This window comes from Juglans microcarpa x Juglans regia, chromosome 5S (assembly GCF_004785595.1).
Source record: "Juglans microcarpa x Juglans regia isolate MS1-56 chromosome 5S, Jm3101_v1.0, whole genome shotgun sequence".
Lineage (NCBI taxonomy): Eukaryota > Viridiplantae > Streptophyta > Magnoliopsida > Fagales > Juglandaceae > Juglans > Juglans microcarpa x Juglans regia.
In genome coordinates, this window is record NC_054603.1 from 30,785,887 (window position 1) to 30,805,419 (window position 19,533).

The 19,533-nt window shown below is 35.4% G+C and overlaps 3 protein-coding genes and 1 non-coding gene across 4 annotated transcripts; 1 reads left to right on the top strand and 3 right to left on the bottom strand.

The window, feature by feature from the left end:
- The first annotated feature begins 730 nt into the window (after nt 1-730).
- Nucleotides 731-801, top strand: TRNAG-GCC. The gene has a single exon. It is a non-coding gene; the product is annotated as a tRNA-Gly (tRNA).
- A 638-nt stretch (nt 802-1,439) lies between these two features.
- On the bottom strand, nt 1,440-4,631 carry LOC121268627 (uncharacterized protein At5g01610-like). Its single transcript, XM_041172958.1, has 3 exons — nt 4,340-4,631; nt 2,275-2,329; nt 1,440-1,952 (listed from the first exon to the last, which is right to left on the bottom strand). Exons 1-3 carry the CDS (start codon nt 4,424-4,426, stop codon nt 1,582-1,584), a joined length of 513 nt encoding a protein of 170 aa, XP_041028892.1. The 5' UTR covers nt 4,427-4,631; the 3' UTR covers nt 1,440-1,581.
- Nucleotides 4,632-11,943: 7,312 nt separating this feature from the next.
- Nucleotides 11,944-13,603, bottom strand: LOC121267305 (putative nuclease HARBI1). The gene is made up of 3 exons (XM_041171150.1): nt 13,007-13,603; nt 12,664-12,895; nt 11,944-12,542 (listed from the first exon to the last, which is right to left on the bottom strand). The coding sequence occupies exons 1-3, from the start codon at nt 13,601-13,603 to the stop codon at nt 12,070-12,072; spliced, it is 1,302 nt and encodes a 433-aa protein (XP_041027084.1). The 3' UTR covers nt 11,944-12,069.
- An 848-nt stretch (nt 13,604-14,451) lies between these two features.
- Nucleotides 14,452-15,460, bottom strand: LOC121267306. The gene is made up of 2 exons (XM_041171151.1): nt 15,131-15,460; nt 14,452-15,045 (listed from the first exon to the last, which is right to left on the bottom strand). The coding sequence occupies exons 1-2, from the start codon at nt 15,458-15,460 to the stop codon at nt 14,452-14,454; spliced, it is 924 nt and encodes a 307-aa protein (XP_041027085.1).
- Nucleotides 15,461-19,533: the final 4,073 nt, after the last annotated feature.

Sequence of the window (19,533 nt, forward strand, 5' to 3'; positions counted from 1 at the left end):
ATACTTACTAGACTGTAACAAAGAACTAAAACAACACCATAATTCTTTATCAAAGTGCCACACTCCTGCAAGCCACCAAACAACACCATAAAATTAGTTAACAAAGGATGGATCCCCAGAATACACTTGGATACACCTGCTGCTGCAATCATGCACCATCAAATGCACCTTCTTCATCGACTCAGTGACATTAACTCTTCTGTAAACTAATGGGAGGGGGAAATACCTGGTATCTGCGGACAGCTTGATTAGGTGACCTACTGAAAGAAATAGCTTCAGCCTGCAGTATTTGGGTTACACATAATTTTCTCAAACCCAGCCATTGTCCAGAAGGTTGGATTGATTTGAATGTATATATGATACATTCATGATATATCTTTTCGCTGAAAACTCCATTTGTTGGTACCTTTTTTTTTTTTTTTTCTTTTTTAATGAAATCCCAATTTTATATACATTCATAATATATCAATTGAGGTGGGAATAGTAGTTGCATTCCATTAATTCAAGAAGGTACCATGTTACAAAGAAAAAAACTCAAATCAACCTATGTTAGAATTAAGCTACCAAACAAAAATTGATGCATCCAGAATTCAGATCAAGCCTTGCAAATAAATATAACACTGATAATTTTAAAAACTACCCTGTATGATTATCCCTGAAGAATTTAAACAACATTGACAAGCATATTTATTATTTAGTTATTTAAAACTTCAATTCCCATTTATATCCAGCACCAGTGGTCTAGTGGTAGAATAGTACCCTGCCACGGTACAGACCCGGGTTCGATTCCCGGCTGGTGCATCAATTACTATTTTTTGTTTTGCTCTGATTAAGGGCTCCCACTCTCCGAACTGATCCGGTATGTTTTATTTTTAGTGTCCCTCTATAATAGATAGATCCAAGATACCATGTGTGACTCATTAAGTTTACATTGGTGGCAGCCTGTACTTATATCTATGAGCTTTTACTACTCATCATCCCACATATCATATTTATTTTATTTTATTTTATTTTATTCTTCTTAAATTAATTGAATTCTTATACTAATCATTCATATTATTACATATTTGGTAAGAGAAAAAAAAAATATGATGTGTATTGTGTGAAGATGATGAATAAAATTATTCTATATCTAAGGGGTATAAAAATCAACCATCTCCTTCACCTGCTTAAAAGAAGAAAAATGACTTTGTACAAACTTGGGACATGCAAGCTCATGCGAGCTTTTAGAGAAAAGTGGGATCCACTGATAAATTTATTCTTTTTGTAGCGAATCATAATTTTTTTCCTAAAAAAAATATATACCAAACTTATACGCTATGAGGTTATATGTAACATTTCTCTTTAAAATAGTATAGCCCCTTTATTACTCACAGGAAATCGACCATACACTGACTTCGACCATTAAAAAAGATAACTGAAGGACAACTATTCAAACATAGCAGGGAACATTTAACATGTGATTCAATCATTCAACTCGTCTTGGTCATTTACAATACCCAATCACGGAGGAGACAAGCCGGTCCAAGCACTATAAGGGGAATTACAGGTGTGGATATATAAACTCAAAAGCATCCTGCTTTAGAACTTTTCTACAGTTACACCATCTCTAAGAACCTCATAAGCCTCTCTGCTCCTGGTTTTCTTCATCCCAGCCGTGACATGTAGCTTCGATCCATCGGATGAGATACAGGTCACTTTTACCCATATCATCACCTTTGTCTTCATCCCCTCTATATCAACTAGCTTTCCTTTCTCCAGATACCCAGTAATAGTGGTGTAAAAGCGCAAAACAGATGAGTCCTTGTAGCCCACTTCACAAACTGCCGGTACAAAGACTGTAAGCTTTCCTGTCTCTTCATTGAACTCATAGTTGGTAGCATCGCGAGGGAAGATCCCTACTGCCATGTCATACTCCTTTAGCAGCTCTGGCAATGGCTTTTGCATTTTTCCTGTATAGACAACATTAAATATATTGTTGTATTCTCATCTTTGGTGTTCTCAACTCATTACAATTTCCAAGAAAGAAAATCTTGTTTGACGTATTAAATATTAAACTTACTAAAAAGTTGAACTTGGCACACAACAGATACCGTTCTAAGTGATAAACTAAACACAGTTCATTATCATACAAGTGCCTACAGTTACCCAGTATTTTAGTAATGAGGTTTGAAGCAAATTAAGGGAATATATTTATGGAATGGGAATAAATAAATTTCTTTCACATGCAAAGCAATACTGTCGAAAGAGAAACAAAATGCAGCAAACACAAACCTTTGACTTTATTAACCAACCATTTGGCTCCACCTTCAATGCTGGTTGACAATGACTGATTAGAGTGGCAAAAATGTCAGTAAGAACTACGTGGAAAATTAATCAAACAATGCCAGTTTAGTACAGAAGTAGGAGGCTATTCGCAAATGGCCATATGTTTAAGCACATTACAAATACAACAATACTTTTTGGTTGATTGATTTTTATTGAGATCAGGTTGCTAATATGTGATTTAAAAGTTACTTCACTCACATTCTTTAAAGCTTCTAGCATCAAATTATCCACACAACAAAAACATGCACACACAACCACATCCTTGTGTGGGTAAAATGCAACTTTCAAGACCACCCAAACCACGAGTGGATAAAGTGGGAGTGTATTGATGTGATACCCCCATATGATAAGGATAAGGATATGTGGTATATGGGATCCCACATTGCTTAAGAAGAGGAAGTTCTTGCTCTTTATAAGGTTTCAATGAGGCTTCAATTGTATCATTAACTAGTCCTTTTAGAGTATAGGTCATGTGGTTTGGACCTTCCATTGAGGCGTTACAAATGGTATCAAAGCCTATCCCAACCAGAAATGTGGGACTTGAACCATGCCTCCTACGATAGACTAGCTCGACGAGGATGTCGGGAATTTAAGAGGGGGAGATTGTGATACCCCCATATTATAAAGATAAGGGTAGGTGGTATATGAGATCCTACATTGCTTAGGAAGGAGAAATTCTACTCTGTATAAGGTTCTAATAGAGCTCCAATTGTATCATTAACTAGTCATTTTAGACTATAGGTCATATGGTTTGGACCTTATATTGGGGCGTTACAATTGAAAAGTGTCTTTAACTAAAACTTTGATACAAGTACAAATCATTCTTGATATAATTCTAAAGAAGCTCAGCCTTGGTTGAAGGAAGCTTGTGTATCGCTTCATTATCATGTTTATACTCGACTTCAACTATCTTACATAATTATCATGCTATTAAAGTAATGCCAAGATTATCCATTTACGAATATTATTTATTGAATCAAAAAAAAATTATCAAAGCTAGCATCAATTTCATAACTAGAAAAGCATGAAGTTAAATAAAAAAAAAAAAGAAAAAGAAACTCACATTCCAAAGTGCATGTATGCAAATCAAAACACATTTGCAGACCCTATAGCTAAGCAGGGATAACGGGTCTGCTCATGATATTAAAAGAGAATAAATATCAAATACGCTACACCTTCTTAGCTCAGAAAGCAGAATGGAATGTAGAATATATAGAGATCGCTAGCTATACATAGAGATCCCTGTAGCTCAGCAGTGATAACGGGTCTGCTCGTGATATCAAAAGAGAATAAATATCAAATAAGCTACACCTTCTGAGCTAAAAAATTATCAAATTGATTATATAGAGATCGCTATTTGTCTCCATACAAATCCCATGTCACCACGCATAGATGTAAACGTAAACAGCACTAACCAAAAGGACAAAAAAAAAAAAAAAGCGCAAATATAAAATGCAGTCTGATTTAATTTCTTGATTACACCCATTTGTTTTTCCAAGCCATTCGACATAATCCAGACTTATATTTATTGATTCTTTCTTTATATGTTCGTTTAAATGTGTCAAACCACATCGATTTTCAGATAAAAAAATATATATACAACTACTTTACTACTTTGACAAAACTTTGTAATAAATATTTATTATTTTATGAATTTATTTGAATTTTGTTTGATTTTAATAACTTTTGAATTTTGAAAAATAACTTTTAGTTGTGATTATATAATTTCTCTTTCCGAATTAAGCTAGCAATCACAAACTAAGCTAACACGGTTGCTACCCATTCTAAGCTACATCCCTCAATATCAATTAAGAAATCAATTAGAGATTCAATGCTCAACCTCTATTCTCTTAAACCGAAATCATAAAAAACCTCAATTTAATTTACAGCTTCAACATACAAAGAAACAACATTTCCATCAGACGGATATGGTAATAGAATTAAGCAAAAAAGAAGATGATATAATTCAATTCTAAGATTAATAGAGAGAGAAATGGAGAACCGGACGTACGTTGATATCATCACCGACGGAGTTTATCTCCTTGTTAGCCTTCTGGCTAAACCAGTACGAGCCCATCTTGTTCAATATCTGATCCATACCGTTGATGAACCGAAGATTATTCGGATCCCTCGCTCTCTCTCTGAGGTTTTTCAATGAATGAAAGAGAAGGATGGATACCTCTATCGAGAAGGAAGATTTCTAGAGAGAGAGAGAGAGAGGGACGGAGAAAGAGGAGGTCGTTTCCCTGTTTTCTCTCTCTCTCTTTCCGAATAGTCAGAATTTCCAAAGTATTATTTTGCTTGTTGGTCTTACCAGCTTCTCGGAAAAAATATTAGTTTTTTTTTTTTTTGGAATGAAAAAAAAAAATATTATTGTGACAGAAAAATTATATTATTCATCTCTATGCAATATATTTACTTTTATTTTTTTTTTAATAAATATATGGTATAAGAATGATGAATAGAAGAATTCATCGTGAAAATATTAAGTATCTATATTTCGATAATATAAATGTCAAAGATTATCTATAGAGAAATTATTAAGTATTTATATTTCGAGAATATAAATGTCAAAGATAATCTATAGAGAAATTCAGAAATTAAGAACTTAATATTTAATTTTATGATTTTTCTTTTCCTTGATGTTTTCATGTTAATAAGATACTTTAAAATTTTAAACTAAAAATCTAAAATAGTCATTAATTGAAAAGTAATGTTAGATACAGTCTTATAATGTGTAAGTCTCATGCACTCTCTTTAAAAAAAATAGAATCTATCATTACAAAAGTAATATGGCTTCTAGATTTAAACAATTTTTTTAAAAAAAAATACGCGAAACTTACATATTTTAAAATTATAAATATCATTTTTTGAAATTATCATAAAGACAATCTAAAGACCATATATTATTAAGAACACAATCCCTTTCTTTTTTTTTTTTTTTTTGGTTGTTTTATGAAAGAGCAACGGTACGTTTTATCTTAAATTTTGTGATTCCAGCCACATATAGGACTCGGGTTACCCATGGGCCATTACCCAGCCAGGATAGGCGAGTTCTTTTAAAATTTTAAGTGAAACGGGTGGGGACAGACTTTAGGCAAGATCCGCCGTTATATACCCGCCCCGTCATACTAGTAAATTAAAATTCTTATTCTAAAATTACAATTCTAAAATTATCTTTTTCTTCCCCTTGTTTCGCTGCCATCCAATGTCCACCTTCTCTCATTTCTTCTTCCCTATTCATCTCCTCTGATCTTCGTCTTTCTTTATTTTTCTTCATTATAACCACAAATAGTGGATTCATCATGACCCTAACTCCAATAATCTCTTCTCATGTGCTTTCTTTTTTTCTTTTTTGTCTTCCTCATCTTTTTCATGGAGTTTTCATGGCGAAGCTCCTGTTTTTGTGGCCATTGAGCTTCTTTTCTCTCTATTCTCATCCTCTTCGTCATTTTTGTGGCCGAGAATCTTTGTTGTATTTTTTATGAGTTTATGGGTGAAAATAGTAAAAATCTGCCTATCCATTTAACAAATGCGGGCGGGACGGGGTTAAGGTGGTACCAGGTTGTGGTGCCAGGTTGTGGTGCCAAAAATCCCTCCCCACCCCAAGTTATCATATTTCCTTGAATTAATTATGGGATGCATATATAAAAAAACTCAATGTGAAATTTTAATGAGATAAATTGTTTCTCATTCACATTAATAATCGAAATTAGTAGTTAAGGTTACAAATAATCGAAGCCCTAAAGGGACATGTCTGCTAGAATATCCATGTATTTTATCATCAACTTGATCAATTGATTTCAAGATATAAGGCTTTCCTATATAATAATTAGTTGGTCAAGAGGACCCATTCTTCCATCATATATTCTACCTTTTTCCGGTAGGCGGGAGCCGGATGGCCGACTACCCACTCGATAGGGCGGGGGGTAGCAGGCTCAGGCCTAGCAATATATGATGGTGTAACACCTTTAAAACAGTTCCTATTTCAATCACTTAAATGAACAACAATTAAAATATGTCACTTCACCATATGTCATTAAACTCAACTTTGGTTTTATTTTAGGAAATTCTCTGTAAATAGTGTGTATATCCATTACATATCTTGAAACATATTACAGTTATAAAAATAATTCAAAACGCCATTACTTTTACTTACTAGCTAATATAAAATGTTTCAACACTAGCACCGTGTTTAGTGTTCTAGTAAATAGTTTTTTGTTTCTATTTCTTTTTTATGAAAAAATTTATTTAATACATTCTGCCTTATTGACATACCAAACACATTATTGGTGTAAAATTATGCCATACCAATTAACATATAATAGCATTTTGTGTTTTGTATTATTTTTCTATTACTATCCTAAATTTTCATGACAAGCCTGGAAACTTTTTGTGAAGGTCCAAAGCCTTCCACCAAGTAGGAGAAAGTTCCTTCGAAAGAAAATCTGTTCCAACGACAATCAATTATTCAGCCACAACCTTGTTATGAAAACGATGACAGAAAAATAAAAACAAATAAAAAAAATCAATCACACGATACAATATTAACGTAGTTTTGTAATGTGTCTACGTTCATAGAGCCAAAAAGGATTTTATTGTACTAAGGAATTACAAAATACACTTTGAGAAGAAATTTCACTATTCAGAACCCTTAGAACCTACTATATTGTTCATAAAAATACATATTTATAGTGTCACACGGTAGAAATCCTAATTTTCACTTTTCTGCATTATTCGCTTGAATGGAATGTCGAGCGCGCTTTGAGCGAACTCTTGTCCGATGTTTGCTTAAGTGACTCTGGAGCACGTTTTGAGAGAACTCTCTGCTTAATTTTTGCTCGAGCAACATATCGAACGAACGTCAAACAAACTTTCTACTTGGCGCTTCTCGAGTCAAAACAATGCCAAACATTTTTCTTAGGGGTGTTGCCCCCAAATCCCACAGGGTATTGGCCCAAACCTCATTAAAAATCTGTTAAAAGACCATAACGCATCATTTTCAAGTCAGGTCATCAAATTGAGCCAACACACCAACAAACTAGGCTTCCCACAAACCCAATAATCTTCCATTTGGAGACTAGTTACTGCCAACACATCACCATCGCCTCCCAAATATGTAAGCCTAGAAGACCAACTGAAGTTGTGCCCAATTTTAGTTCTTCACATACGCTGCCCTTAATCAACATATTTGCAGGGCAACTCTCAACTCTAACTACACTGGGAATATTTGGTCTCATACTGACCTTGGAACACATCAAAGAACCTGTAGCAGAGGCCCCCATCTCTGATCTGGTAGACTGATCTCACCTCCTACTGCTAGCATGTCCTGTCTCCAGTCGATGTGCCCATCTCTTGTGCAAAATCGACATGTTCATTAAGTACATATTTCTATTGTCATACGTAGGGGTGTAAATTGGTCGGTCCGATCCGGTCCGGACCGAACCAGTAGTTATCGGTCTGGTCGGTCCATTCGGTCCGACCTATTTTTTTTTTAAATCAATTAATAAAAAAATATTTAAAATACTAAATTAAATTAAGTGACTTATTAATGTGGATTATGTAACAAACTCAATAAAAAAATATTTTATATGGTCAATAATAATAAATTAAATAAAAATTACATTATTAATTTATATAATTACTATATAATTAACGAATTGATATTATATATTAGTTAATTTATAGAATATTAACAAGTATTAATAACATATTTAAAATTTTATATTGTTAATTATACAATTATTATATAAATAATGTATATAATATATATATATTTTTTATTCGGTCGGTCCGATCCAGTCCGGTTCGAGAAATCTCCACCCTGAGACTGGACCGAAGATCGAAATTTATGTAGTGTTTGGACTGAAACCGACCATGCATTTGGTCGGTCCGGTCCAATCCGGATCGAACTCCAGTCGGTTTCTCCCTTCCGAACCGACCGGTTTACACCCCTAGTCATACGATGGAAATCCTAATTTTCACTTTTTTGTATTATTCGCTAGAGTGGAGTATTAAGCGCACTTCGAGCAAACTCTTTGTCTGACGTTCGTTCGAGTGATATGTTAAGCAAGCTTTCTACCTGATCTTCGCTCGAACAATATGTCATGCGAACATTGAGCAAATTTTCACTTTGGCTTCGACCTGTCGGCCCAAACCTCTTTGAAAATCTGCCAAAAAACTATACTACATCCTTCTCGAGTCAGGTCATCAAATTGGGCGAACAAACCAACAAACTATAAGGCTCGGTTTGGATGCCCAGATGAGATATAAACTATCTCATCTAACTATACTTCATCTTTCATATGCCTATCCAAACGATAGAATACAAAATATTATCCCATCTATGATTTTTCAATCATTGCTACAGTAACAATACAGTACCGCTACAATGGATCTGCTACAAAGTTTCATCTGCCTCTACAGTATCGCTATAGTAACGCTGACTACCACATTTTTAATATATATAATTATCTATTAGAATATTTTATTTTATTGTAATATATAATTAGAAAAATATATTTCAAATTTTATAAAATATAGTATAATAAATAGGTCATAATTAGAATAATTTCGTTTAACAAAGAAATGTGTTCATGTTTGGGACTATTGAAATAATCACGACCAACTACAAAAAATATATTTTAGGAAAGTCAAAACATTTATGATTTTTTTAATTAATAATAGATATAATTTATTTTTAGTATTGTCATAATATTTTGCACTCAATAATTATAAATACTTTTCAATAATTGGTGGGACTTATCACTTTATCAAATCTCTAAAAAATTAAAATCATTTCATCTCATCTCATCTCATCTCACTATCCAAACATACTATTTTTTTACAAAATATCTCAACTCATCTCACTATCTAAATCAAAGTTTTAAATTCTGTTCCGGTGAGCATTCCGATTGAAGCACTAAAACAAAATTTTTCGATACGGGTACATTTTGATGTACCATTTCAAGATAAACATATTATGAAAAAAATTATATATATAATAACTATATTCCAAAATAAAATCAATACAATTCCTAAAAACTTAAGATACCTAATAAACTTAATAATACTTTTCAATAGTCAATGCAAGTTTTAAATACACATATTTATAAAATTTAATAAAATAATCAATAAACACACCAACCCATTGCTCCCTCAAGTAAATGCCTCCGTGTATATAACATTCATAATGATAATCACAAGGACGCCCTTCTTCTCTGACTTCCCATAAAGAAAACATTTTAAAAACATATAAGCAACTTTTTTTATTTTTTGCCTGAAAATCCCATCTCTTTTGTTTATTACATGGTAGATGGAGACGTGTACAAACACATATTTCGATTACTATTCTAGAATGAAAAATTCGACCGAAATGGAACAGTTTTCAAAACTTTAATCCAAACACACACTTTTTTACAATCTATCTCATCTAATCTTAACTAAAAAATTTTATTACTATTTAAAATATGTCATATCATCTGAACTGAGTAACTAAATGAGGCCTAAGTTACACAAACCCAACAATTATGTTGGCCTATCATGGACTCTCTCAACTCCAAAAGCTAGCTCAAAAGGTAAACTTTCTCTCACACTTATAAACTGACCATCAGTTCCTTCACAACTGATGTAGGATAACCCAACAATTAGGAGTGTAAAAATTAACGGGAAACCGGTCCGGACCAATCCAAACAGGTAGAATCGGTCCGGTCTAGGAATGATTCCCTTAGTTCCAAAACCAACTGGTACCAGTCCGGTTCTGGTTCTATGCTTTTTAGGATCGGACTGGTTCGTTATATTATATATTTTAATTAATCTTTTAATATTATATATAATATTTTTTATATTATATATAATAATATAAATATTATATATATAATAATATAAATTGTAATTATATATAAGATAATGTTATTATAATTTATAACATAAAACTTTAATCTTAAACATGAAAATTTATTTAATCATATGATTTAAATATAAATTATATATATTAAAAACATTATATGGCCTAACAAATTCTCAATATATTCTTTTTGATAAGTACATTAGTAAATTAGTAATACTAATATGCATTAGTATATAATGTATATTAATTACAATTTACATTTTATGGCCTAATACTAAGGGCAGGTTTGGATGTTGAGATGAGATAAGAATTTTGAGATTTTTGTGAATAGTATTAAGATGAAAAAAGTTGAAATTTTAGAAATATGGATTTAATAATGCAAGTGGGTCCCATTTAGATATGTTTGGATGTAAAGTGAGATGAGATTTTTGGAATTTGTTATTGGGATTGTGGGTCCCACCAAATCATCCTCCCGAGGCCACTGTTTTTAGGATTGCCTCTTCGTTGCCCTGCCCTTTCACTCGATTGGCATTTTCACCCCAATTTGGACAGAATGCCCCTCCTCCCACAGCAGAAGCACCCCAATCCTGCAGCACTGAGACGACGCACCGACGAAATTTCCAACAGGAATTTCTCGAGAACCACTGCTCCTCGACACGTCGAACCGTCGGTAAGTTTCGAGGGCCTTCCCGAGGGTAATGGTTTCAACATTTTCGTAGGTGGAGTTTAGGGTTTCATTTTCGATGGATTCAAGCACTGCTGGTTTGGCCCCTCTGATTAAAATGCCTAGATTTTTAAGATTTGTGCAGGGTAGGTTTCGTATTTGTGTCTTCTTTGTTGTTGATGTTTTGATCACTTCAGTCCTCTACGTGCAGTAATCCGGACCTATTTTAGGGTGTAAATTTCTGGGATTTTCATCCCCATTTCAGCAGCTCTATGGGTCGATGTAAACATAATAACATCGTATCCATGAGGGTTCCTCTGTGTCGACCCCCGTAGCACCACCGTTATTTTGTTTGCCATGTCCTGGTTGTAATTTAGGGAGCAATTGTTCCTCACCTGTTAATTCATACATATATGAATTACTTTACTGCCAGTCCATGTGTCAATGCATTTACTTATAAGTACCCGCATACATTGTGGCATTCCCTCCAAACTGCGGACGTCCGCCCAGCCCAACAGTTTTGGTCGGAGGTTTTTTAATTGTCGACATTATAAGGCTCAAAAGCGGTGTGGATTTTTCGAATGGCATGATCTTGCATGGAATCAACCGGATTGTTGTAAGCGCACCTTAGAGTTAGCAGAACGAAGAAACGAAAGGATCACAGATGAACGTGCAAGAATAGAACATCAAAGATTTCAATCTATGAAGACCAAGTACAAATGTGCGTTGATAGGGTCTTGGGTTTTATTTATTGCCTTATTGGTTTGTTTTAAATTTTCCAAGGTTAATGATAATGTTGACCGTTTAATGTTGCACTAACGTCAAAACTTGTCCACTGACTATTGTAATTAATTTTTAGGATTACTTGTTTTTTTCTCTAGAATGTAGTGGTTGTAATTAATTTTTAGGATTACTTGTTTTGCACTAATGAAGAACATGCTCGATATTTAACTTGTGATGTGCTCCCTTATACATTAGGGTTAATAACTGAAGCAAACAACCAAATTTGTGTACAAATCAATTATAGACAATAATATAGTCAAATGCATTGTTTGCTTTTGGAATAAAATATTCGGATAATAAACGTGCATATATATATATATATCAAAATCACGATCATCCATGATCGTATACATAGAATGCTAGACGAAAACTTAAGCACAACATTTCGGTCCCCACATTGATATTGACAGTACAATTAACAACAATTACAAGCAATGCAAAGCATTCATCCCCCATTCCGATGAGCCCACATAGGAATCCCAATCCCATCCCTCTGTGTAGCCATCGCTCCGGCTGACTCATGAGACATGTCTACCACTTCTTCCGTCTCGTCCACATCCTCTCCCTCAGGCATATTCCCTCCATTGAACTGAAGCCCCAATGCATACTGAATGTATTCATCATTCGGCGTCACCATCTTAATCAGGTTGTGCAGAGTACAACATGCAGTCACAATCATCCCTTGCCTACTTGGGCTATATCGAGGCATCGCTTCCAATATTTGAAACCGATTCTTCAAAAGCGCGAATGTGCGCTCAATAACATTGCGCAGCGAGGAATGACGAAAGTTAAAATAATCTTTATAACCCCGGAACTGACAGGCACCATAATGATCAGATCGATGATACCTCTCTCGTGGATATGGCGGCATAAACTTCTCAATACAAGGAAATGCGGAATCGACAAGATAATAATATCCTGCAACACATGTCGATATACTAAGTTACATCTATACGGTCTTGCAAATGTCAAGGGAATGTATAGTTGAATAAGATATCTTACACTTGCGAGCAATAGCAAGTGTAAGATATCAAGGTACCTGGATCTGGCCATGGGAATCCATTTCGAGCTCGACTAAGGGCATCCAGAAAAACTCGTGCATCATGGGCTGTGCCTTCCCATCCAATATACACATACGTGAACTTCATATCAAAGTCACATAAGCATAGCACATTTTGTGCAATCCGATTATAACGATTTCTATATGCGTTGGCCCTACGAGCTGGTGCAGAAGTTGATATCATTGTGCCATCCAACGCACCAAGACATTTCTACAATCAATTATATCAAAAGACACAACCAATTACTAGTTTCAGTTAAATCACTATGAAAGATCAATATGCATTTAAAATAAACAAATTTTAAACGGAATAATTCATTACCTCAAACCATGGATAATTATGATGGTTTCCCGCAATGTAAGGATGGACCCCATGAGTGTGTGTCGGCCTAATCACGGTCCGGCCTAGCTCATGTAGCGAGCGCATCACCGTCACAACGTGTCGGTTAATAGTTTCGCTAGAATGTTGGAAACGGTCCCCTACGATGCGTTGGCCCTGTGCATGGCCAACGAGTAGGCAAAAAATGCCTATTGATTCCTCCACTGAGACCCTCTCTGTAGGGTCCATAATTAATGACCCCCGTAGCAGGTCGCATATATACCGGAATGCAGGTACATCCATTCGAAACATCTCTATGCAACTCGCCGGGTTTCCATTCAACACCGCTTGAATATATTGGTCCCCCCGTAGACCTATATTGTGGTGGGGCATTAGAACCCGACGCCCCCAGCTCTGAGATGTTGAGTACATCACATTAATAAGGTTTACCTCCTGCATTGCCGCTTCATCTCCACTAGAGGAATATGTCCGCATAAACTCATCTGCCTCACTATTATGAGAGATACTTGACGAAGTATCGTCTATCTCGCTGTTGGTCTCAATTGATCGGGTTTCCGCAGAGCTAGTTTCATGGTCCATTATCGCTTGTGATGGAAAGAAGAGTTCTTACATGTTATATTTGGAGAATAAATTAATCCAAAGGTGTAGGCATTTCATAATGGACGATCCGTCTACCTGCTGTCATCCACTGCATAAAAATATTATGAAATATAGATGAGTTGCAAAAACCTTGCAAGGGTTGGATCACGGTGGGACAATGACAAAGTACTATTATAAATTTTTCAAACTTTATTTTCTTAACAACATTTATAATTTGCCAAACACAATATCAAGGTACATGTATGTGACTATCATAAAACCTGTCATATCCTAAGCTTACCATATTCATCATCCATTTTTCTTCCAATACTCTCAAATCTCACTAAGCAATACAAAGAAAATATTGGTATGATCACGTACACAAGCATGTATTCACAAACACAATCCAACAGATGCCTCCCTCCAACAACCAAGGAAAACCAGAGAGAGAGAGAGAATCCGTAGAACCATAGAAAATACCACATGTAAACACCAATATGAGACAGTTTCATTGAAATTAAAATAAAATGCTCAAAAACTTTCTTAAATCCAGCAAAGAGATTGAAATGATATGCAAAAACATCTATTTGAGCATTATAATGACATACACAATAACCATTAATATACTCAACGTACCATACACAATTACAACAATATCCAACAAGTTCATAAAGCCTAAAATAACCTCCTCAACAGTTTGTGAAATGTCAGAATGAAGGCTAAAATAAATCAAAGACATGCATGATTAAATTGATAAGAGGGTTAATAAGATAGTTCCATATCCAACATGGTAATAGCTCCAAAACCATTGTAGGATCAGGAGTGGCAAATGACATTCGGCGTCACCATCAAATTAGACTCCAAGCCCACTGACTTCTGCGTTCATCCGAGATTGAAACGAACGATCTCTGGACCCGAGTGCTCAATAAAAGGTCAAAGGCCTTGTTAAATTGATCAGGAGGTAGGGTAGGTTGTACTTCTTCCAACAACTTCATACAATGCATCTGGAGATCAAACGCTCCGTCCGACTCCATGCTAGTGCCAAAGCCTTTACTTCGCTTCCTTGACTTGCTCGACTCCATGACCTCCTCAGCAGCCTTTCGTCTCGCTTCGTTACTACGTTTAATTTCATCAAGGGTTTCGCTCATTTGCTGTTGAAGGGCATCGTTTTGAAATGGCGGCCCTCCCCTTTGTCGTTTGCGAGACCCGCTGGCATAGGAGGCGGAGAATGGTCTGTGTGAATGCAAGGGTTCTTGATCAATCACTGGTTGCCCAGGATTTTGCATATCCTTCTCAAGAAACCGCTCATCGTCACTATCTAGGGCAGGATCGGTCGATGCCCGCCCCATTGTCCCAGTGGCAACTGAACAACCAAAAATTGCGCAAAGCTGTTCATACTTTGGACATCCATGGGTCTTATAATGTTTCCATGATGAACGAATCTAACAGGATCAATTGTCATTAATTAGAATCACAATATGTATTCCAAAAGGAAAATGAACACAGTAGAGCAAATATAGATCGTACCCTTATAGCATTCACCCAGTGTTCCTCACTAGCAACTGGTGCCTTCCTCTCTGGGTCCCACCCCAAACCGGTTTGTTTCATAAGATCAGTAAACTCGCGTTGTCTTCTCTTGAGCCTCCCAATTTTCCCTTTCACTTGGTCACAATTGAATTTTTTTGGGCCAATAGCAGACAGTCGTTCAGCAAGCCTCAGATTATCAGCGGTTGTAATCCTCCCTTCTCTCAATCTATCCATGAGGGTGTCTTGGTACAAGAGGTCAACGAGGACATCCTCAAACCCATCACTCCATAAATCCCGATCATGTGGGGTTTCGATGATATCATTGTCCATATGCTTCTAATATATTTTCAAACGAGGACGTTTTATATTGAAACCAAATAGGGGGCGCTGAAATGGCTTAGACCACATTCATCATGCAGTTTTCCTTTATGGACAATTATATTTTTAGGGTAGAATGATCTAACACCCGAAACACAATTAACATGGAAATAATAAAAACATTTCATACTCATGCATGGGAAGATGTTGTGCGAACTATTGGTATATTAATGTACTGTAGATTAAGTGAACAGGGTAGCTCGTGGATATGGCAATATAATCTAGTCTGGCCCATGCATGAATCAATATAAAAACACTGAACATGAGCACAGAAATATGACAGTTTCATAAATTTTTAAACAAAAGTTGATTCCTGAAACTAATTTCATATATAAGAACGCCAGGGATGTAGTTTATACATTGCAACCTATGTCTCAGCTTATACTTTACAGATATGTTATTGTGTATAAAGCAGAAGATCCAATACCTGTCGAGAGGATGAAGTCGTACAACGCCTCAAGTAATAACGCTACAAGAAGAAAACGAGACGGGAACTAGCCATTAAACAAACAATGAACTAAATAACCAGGTACAAAAGATCTACAGGCCGTGCCTAATTTATTCAAATGGTTATAAAAAAAATCAAACCAATTTGGACAGAGGATACACTACTAACGACATGCAGTACTACTTTAATTACGTACTGGAGTCATGTGTTTGCTTGCCCAACTGTTAACTCCAGTTTTGGTACAAATAAAAGAATGAAAAAGAAAAGCATGGATGAAAGATCGTTCATGCTGAATTAGATTTTTCAGTCAGAATTTTTATGAATCCATGCCATGATATTAACCACTTCATATATATATTATTTGTGATATCTGCATGCGAAGGAATGGTCAAAAGATTAGGTGTTTCTGTAATCATTTAGACAAAAATATTTACCTAATATATGTACAATATGGACAGTACGCATGACCTAAATTAGTATAACTGCATAAACAATATTGTATACGTGCCTAGCAGCTAACAAGTGAAAGATAGTTCTAGTTGGGTGTTGGATCAATGAATGTTTTAAGTTCAAATTCTCAAAATTGAGCAAAATCAATTAAGCAAACGTGCATCCAGAAAAATAAAACCCTATTAAAGATAACATGCATTCACCCGAAAAGAGACAGGCAAGATCAGATGTTAAGCAATGAATGTCTTTCAGGAAATATACCAAATTAGACCCCTATAAATTCAAAGCTCTCCAGCTCTAACCACAGAACAAAGGCACCTCTATTAAAATTTAAAAAAATAAATCTGCATCATTTGACCTAAGACTTTGTACTGAACCAGAACATCAACATGTTCTGTTTTGTAGTGATGTATTCGGAGGGCTGCAGTTCCATTTGTTTACAACTACCAACCTATTTTTCCCCTGCAATGGATTACTTTAAACACATGCGCAGAAGCACAATGACAGAGGAAATTTCACCAAAACTGCAAAAGATTCCCGTTTAACCCAGATCACAATGACTTCATCACAATCCCAGAATCCCAATCAGAGTACACTTATCAATGGATAACATGCCTAACTCACAATGTCTTTCTAAAGAAATCACAATCACACATTTACAATAGTTACACGGAAAACAAAACCAAACTAGGAATGACCATACCCCACAACGATGGCAGCTAGTATATATATGATATTACGCTAGAATTAATTCCAGTATTTCATAATGTAGACGTAGAATGCAACAACATAAACTTCTCAATATGGGTCGTTGCAGAGAAATTCACCTGGTACGACCGAGTCTTAGGACCCGTGGCGGTCCAGTTATGGAGGCAACGACGGGGAGATTTCTGGAATCCAGTGCGAAGGTTGATTCGCTTCATATGAGTGTCTTCCTCTCTATTTCCCGCTGCTCTTTTATACACCATTGTCCTCTATTCGATAAGAGCCAACCGTATCATCCTCACGAGAAATCCTATTGCAACTGTTGCAATATTCGAAACGTCTATTTTTGAGCAGCAGCGGTCAGCTTAGTGACCATTCACTCTACAGAACAGCCTTTGTTTAGGGCTTTGAGATTCGACTTGGTCAATGTCAACAATAGCCTGCTTGATTGACATGAAAATGTTCAGAGATTCGCACGGCCGTATGGGGCAGAGGGAAAGTAGGGGCTGTGAAGTTGCTTACCTCTGCAGAATCTGTGAGCTTCGTCGTAACCTCCTCCGCCAGAATGTGAGAAATCTCATATCTTCGTGGGTCAACCCACTGGACGCCAATCGATTGGCATGATCTAATACAAGTATTTCTGGAGATTTTTCTTTAACGATGGCGTCGTTCCAAACACATATTCGGAATGGATGACGATTTTGCGATTAGGGGATTTCTGGGCGATTTTTCGAGGGCCTTCGCACGAGAGGGAGAAGTCTGTTTTACGGGCTAGTTTGTTTGGGGGACGGCGCAAGCCTTTCGTGGAAAAAGGAGAAGGGCACAGATGAACGCTGGGGGGGAGTAATGTGGGAGGGGGACAGACGCTGCTTTTCAGACCTAATGTCATGTCTATAAACAGTATTGAGATGTTTTAAACAGTGGGAGAGATTTCTGAGTATTCTTGAAAGTGATTGTTTGGGAAATATGTCTCATCTCAGTTTGAGATTTGGGATGAGATATCTGAGTGCCCAAACCTGCCCTAAAAGTCTAATACTATATTACTATTAGTAATATACTTTAAGTCTATATGTAAATTACTATATAAATCATTATACTAAACAATTATATATGAAATAATGATATAGTAAGACTAATACTATCACTATCAATGATATAGTTATAATAAGTTAAAATCACTATAACAAATACTAATATATAGTTATTCTAATCAATATAACTAATAGTTATATATATACTAATACTATTAGTCTAATATAGACTATAGTTATACTAAATCACTATAACTAATAGTAGTCTAATACTAATATATAGTTATACCAATACTAATACTAATAGTCCAATATAGTAATATAGACTATACTATAGTTATACTAATATAGATATACTAAATCACTATAACTAATACTAATATTTATACTAAGACTAATACTCTAATATAGTAATATGGAATTTAATTATAGTTATACTAATATAGTTATACTAATCATTATAACTAAATCACTACAACTATATATATATATATAAATTTATAATATTATTTTTAACTTAATATGTTAGTATTAATATCACTATAACTATATAGAGTATTAGTAATAATAGTATTACTATATATTAATATATATATATATATATATATCATAGTATTACATAAGTATTAAAAAAAAGCCTAGCAAGCCAAAAACACAACCCAGTGGGCCAAAACCCACCCCAGCGGGCCAGAAAGCCCAAAAATGGATTGAAGTCCAGCTACACAAGACGCCAAAACAACGTCATTTGCTGAGGAAAAAAAAAAAAGAACAAACCTTCCTTTAACTAAAACGACGTCGTTTTTGGGCTTGGAGAAACAATGTTGTTTCGTTCACGAGCTTAGGTTTTCTCCTGAGTCCCCTCTCGCATTTTGTCGATCCCATTTTCTTCAGCAACTGCAGCTCTTTCTCACGCAGTGACCTCGGCAACCCTCTCGCAGCCATCTCTCAGCCATCCCCTCACGCAACCATCCTGATTCCCCTCTCTCATGCAGCCTTCTGCTTTCAACAATCTATTTCTGCCTCTCCCCTTTCGACGATATGTAAATTTGTAAATTGTAATAATATCTTTAGTGTTTAGACTTTATTGTATATTTGTATGCAACGCCCAATTTTCCATTGATGAGTCTCATATAGTGAATTTCGCTCAATGATCAGTACTCCATACATGCAGGATTGTCTCATTTTCCTAACAAATAGTGATTACTGTAAATAAAAGGAATTTAAAGGTGTTTTCTGGGTTTGGAAATTCATAATCTTGGACTTAAGGGGCAAAAAGGATCTGAAATAGAGAATGACATGTTTCTAGAATGCATTTGGGCATGCTTGTCATCCTCAACTTCAATATCTCCATGTCTTTAGAATTTCATTGATAAAATGTCTTTAGAATGTTG

Coding starts and splice junctions, on each gene's coding strand:
- LOC121268627 (XM_041172958.1), bottom strand. CDS start 4,426: ATGGATCAGATATTGAACAAGATGGGCTCGTACTGGTTTAGCCAGAAG. Junction 2,330..4,339: donor CCGTCGGTGATGATATCAAC/GTACGTCCGGTT, acceptor CACTCTAATCAG/TCATTGTCAACCAGCATTGA. Junction 1,953..2,274: donor GTTGGTTAATAAAGTCAAAG/GTTTGTGTTTGC, acceptor TTGTCTATACAG/GAAAAATGCAAAAGCCATTG.
- LOC121267305 (XM_041171150.1), bottom strand. CDS start 13,603: ATGGACCATGAAACTAGCTCTGCGGAAACCCGATCAATTGAGACCAAC. Junction 12,896..13,006: donor ATAATTATCCATGGTTTGAG/GTAATGAATTAT, acceptor AATTGATTGTAG/AAATGTCTTGGTGCGTTGGA. Junction 12,543..12,663: donor ATTCCCATGGCCAGATCCAG/GTACCTTGATAT, acceptor CATGTGTTGCAG/GATATTATTATCTTGTCGAT.
- LOC121267306 (XM_041171151.1), bottom strand. CDS start 15,460: ATGGACAATGATATCATCGAAACCCCACATGATCGGGATTTATGGAGT. Junction 15,046..15,130: donor ACTGGGTGAATGCTATAAGG/GTACGATCTATA, acceptor TGATCCTGTTAG/ATTCGTTCATCATGGAAACA.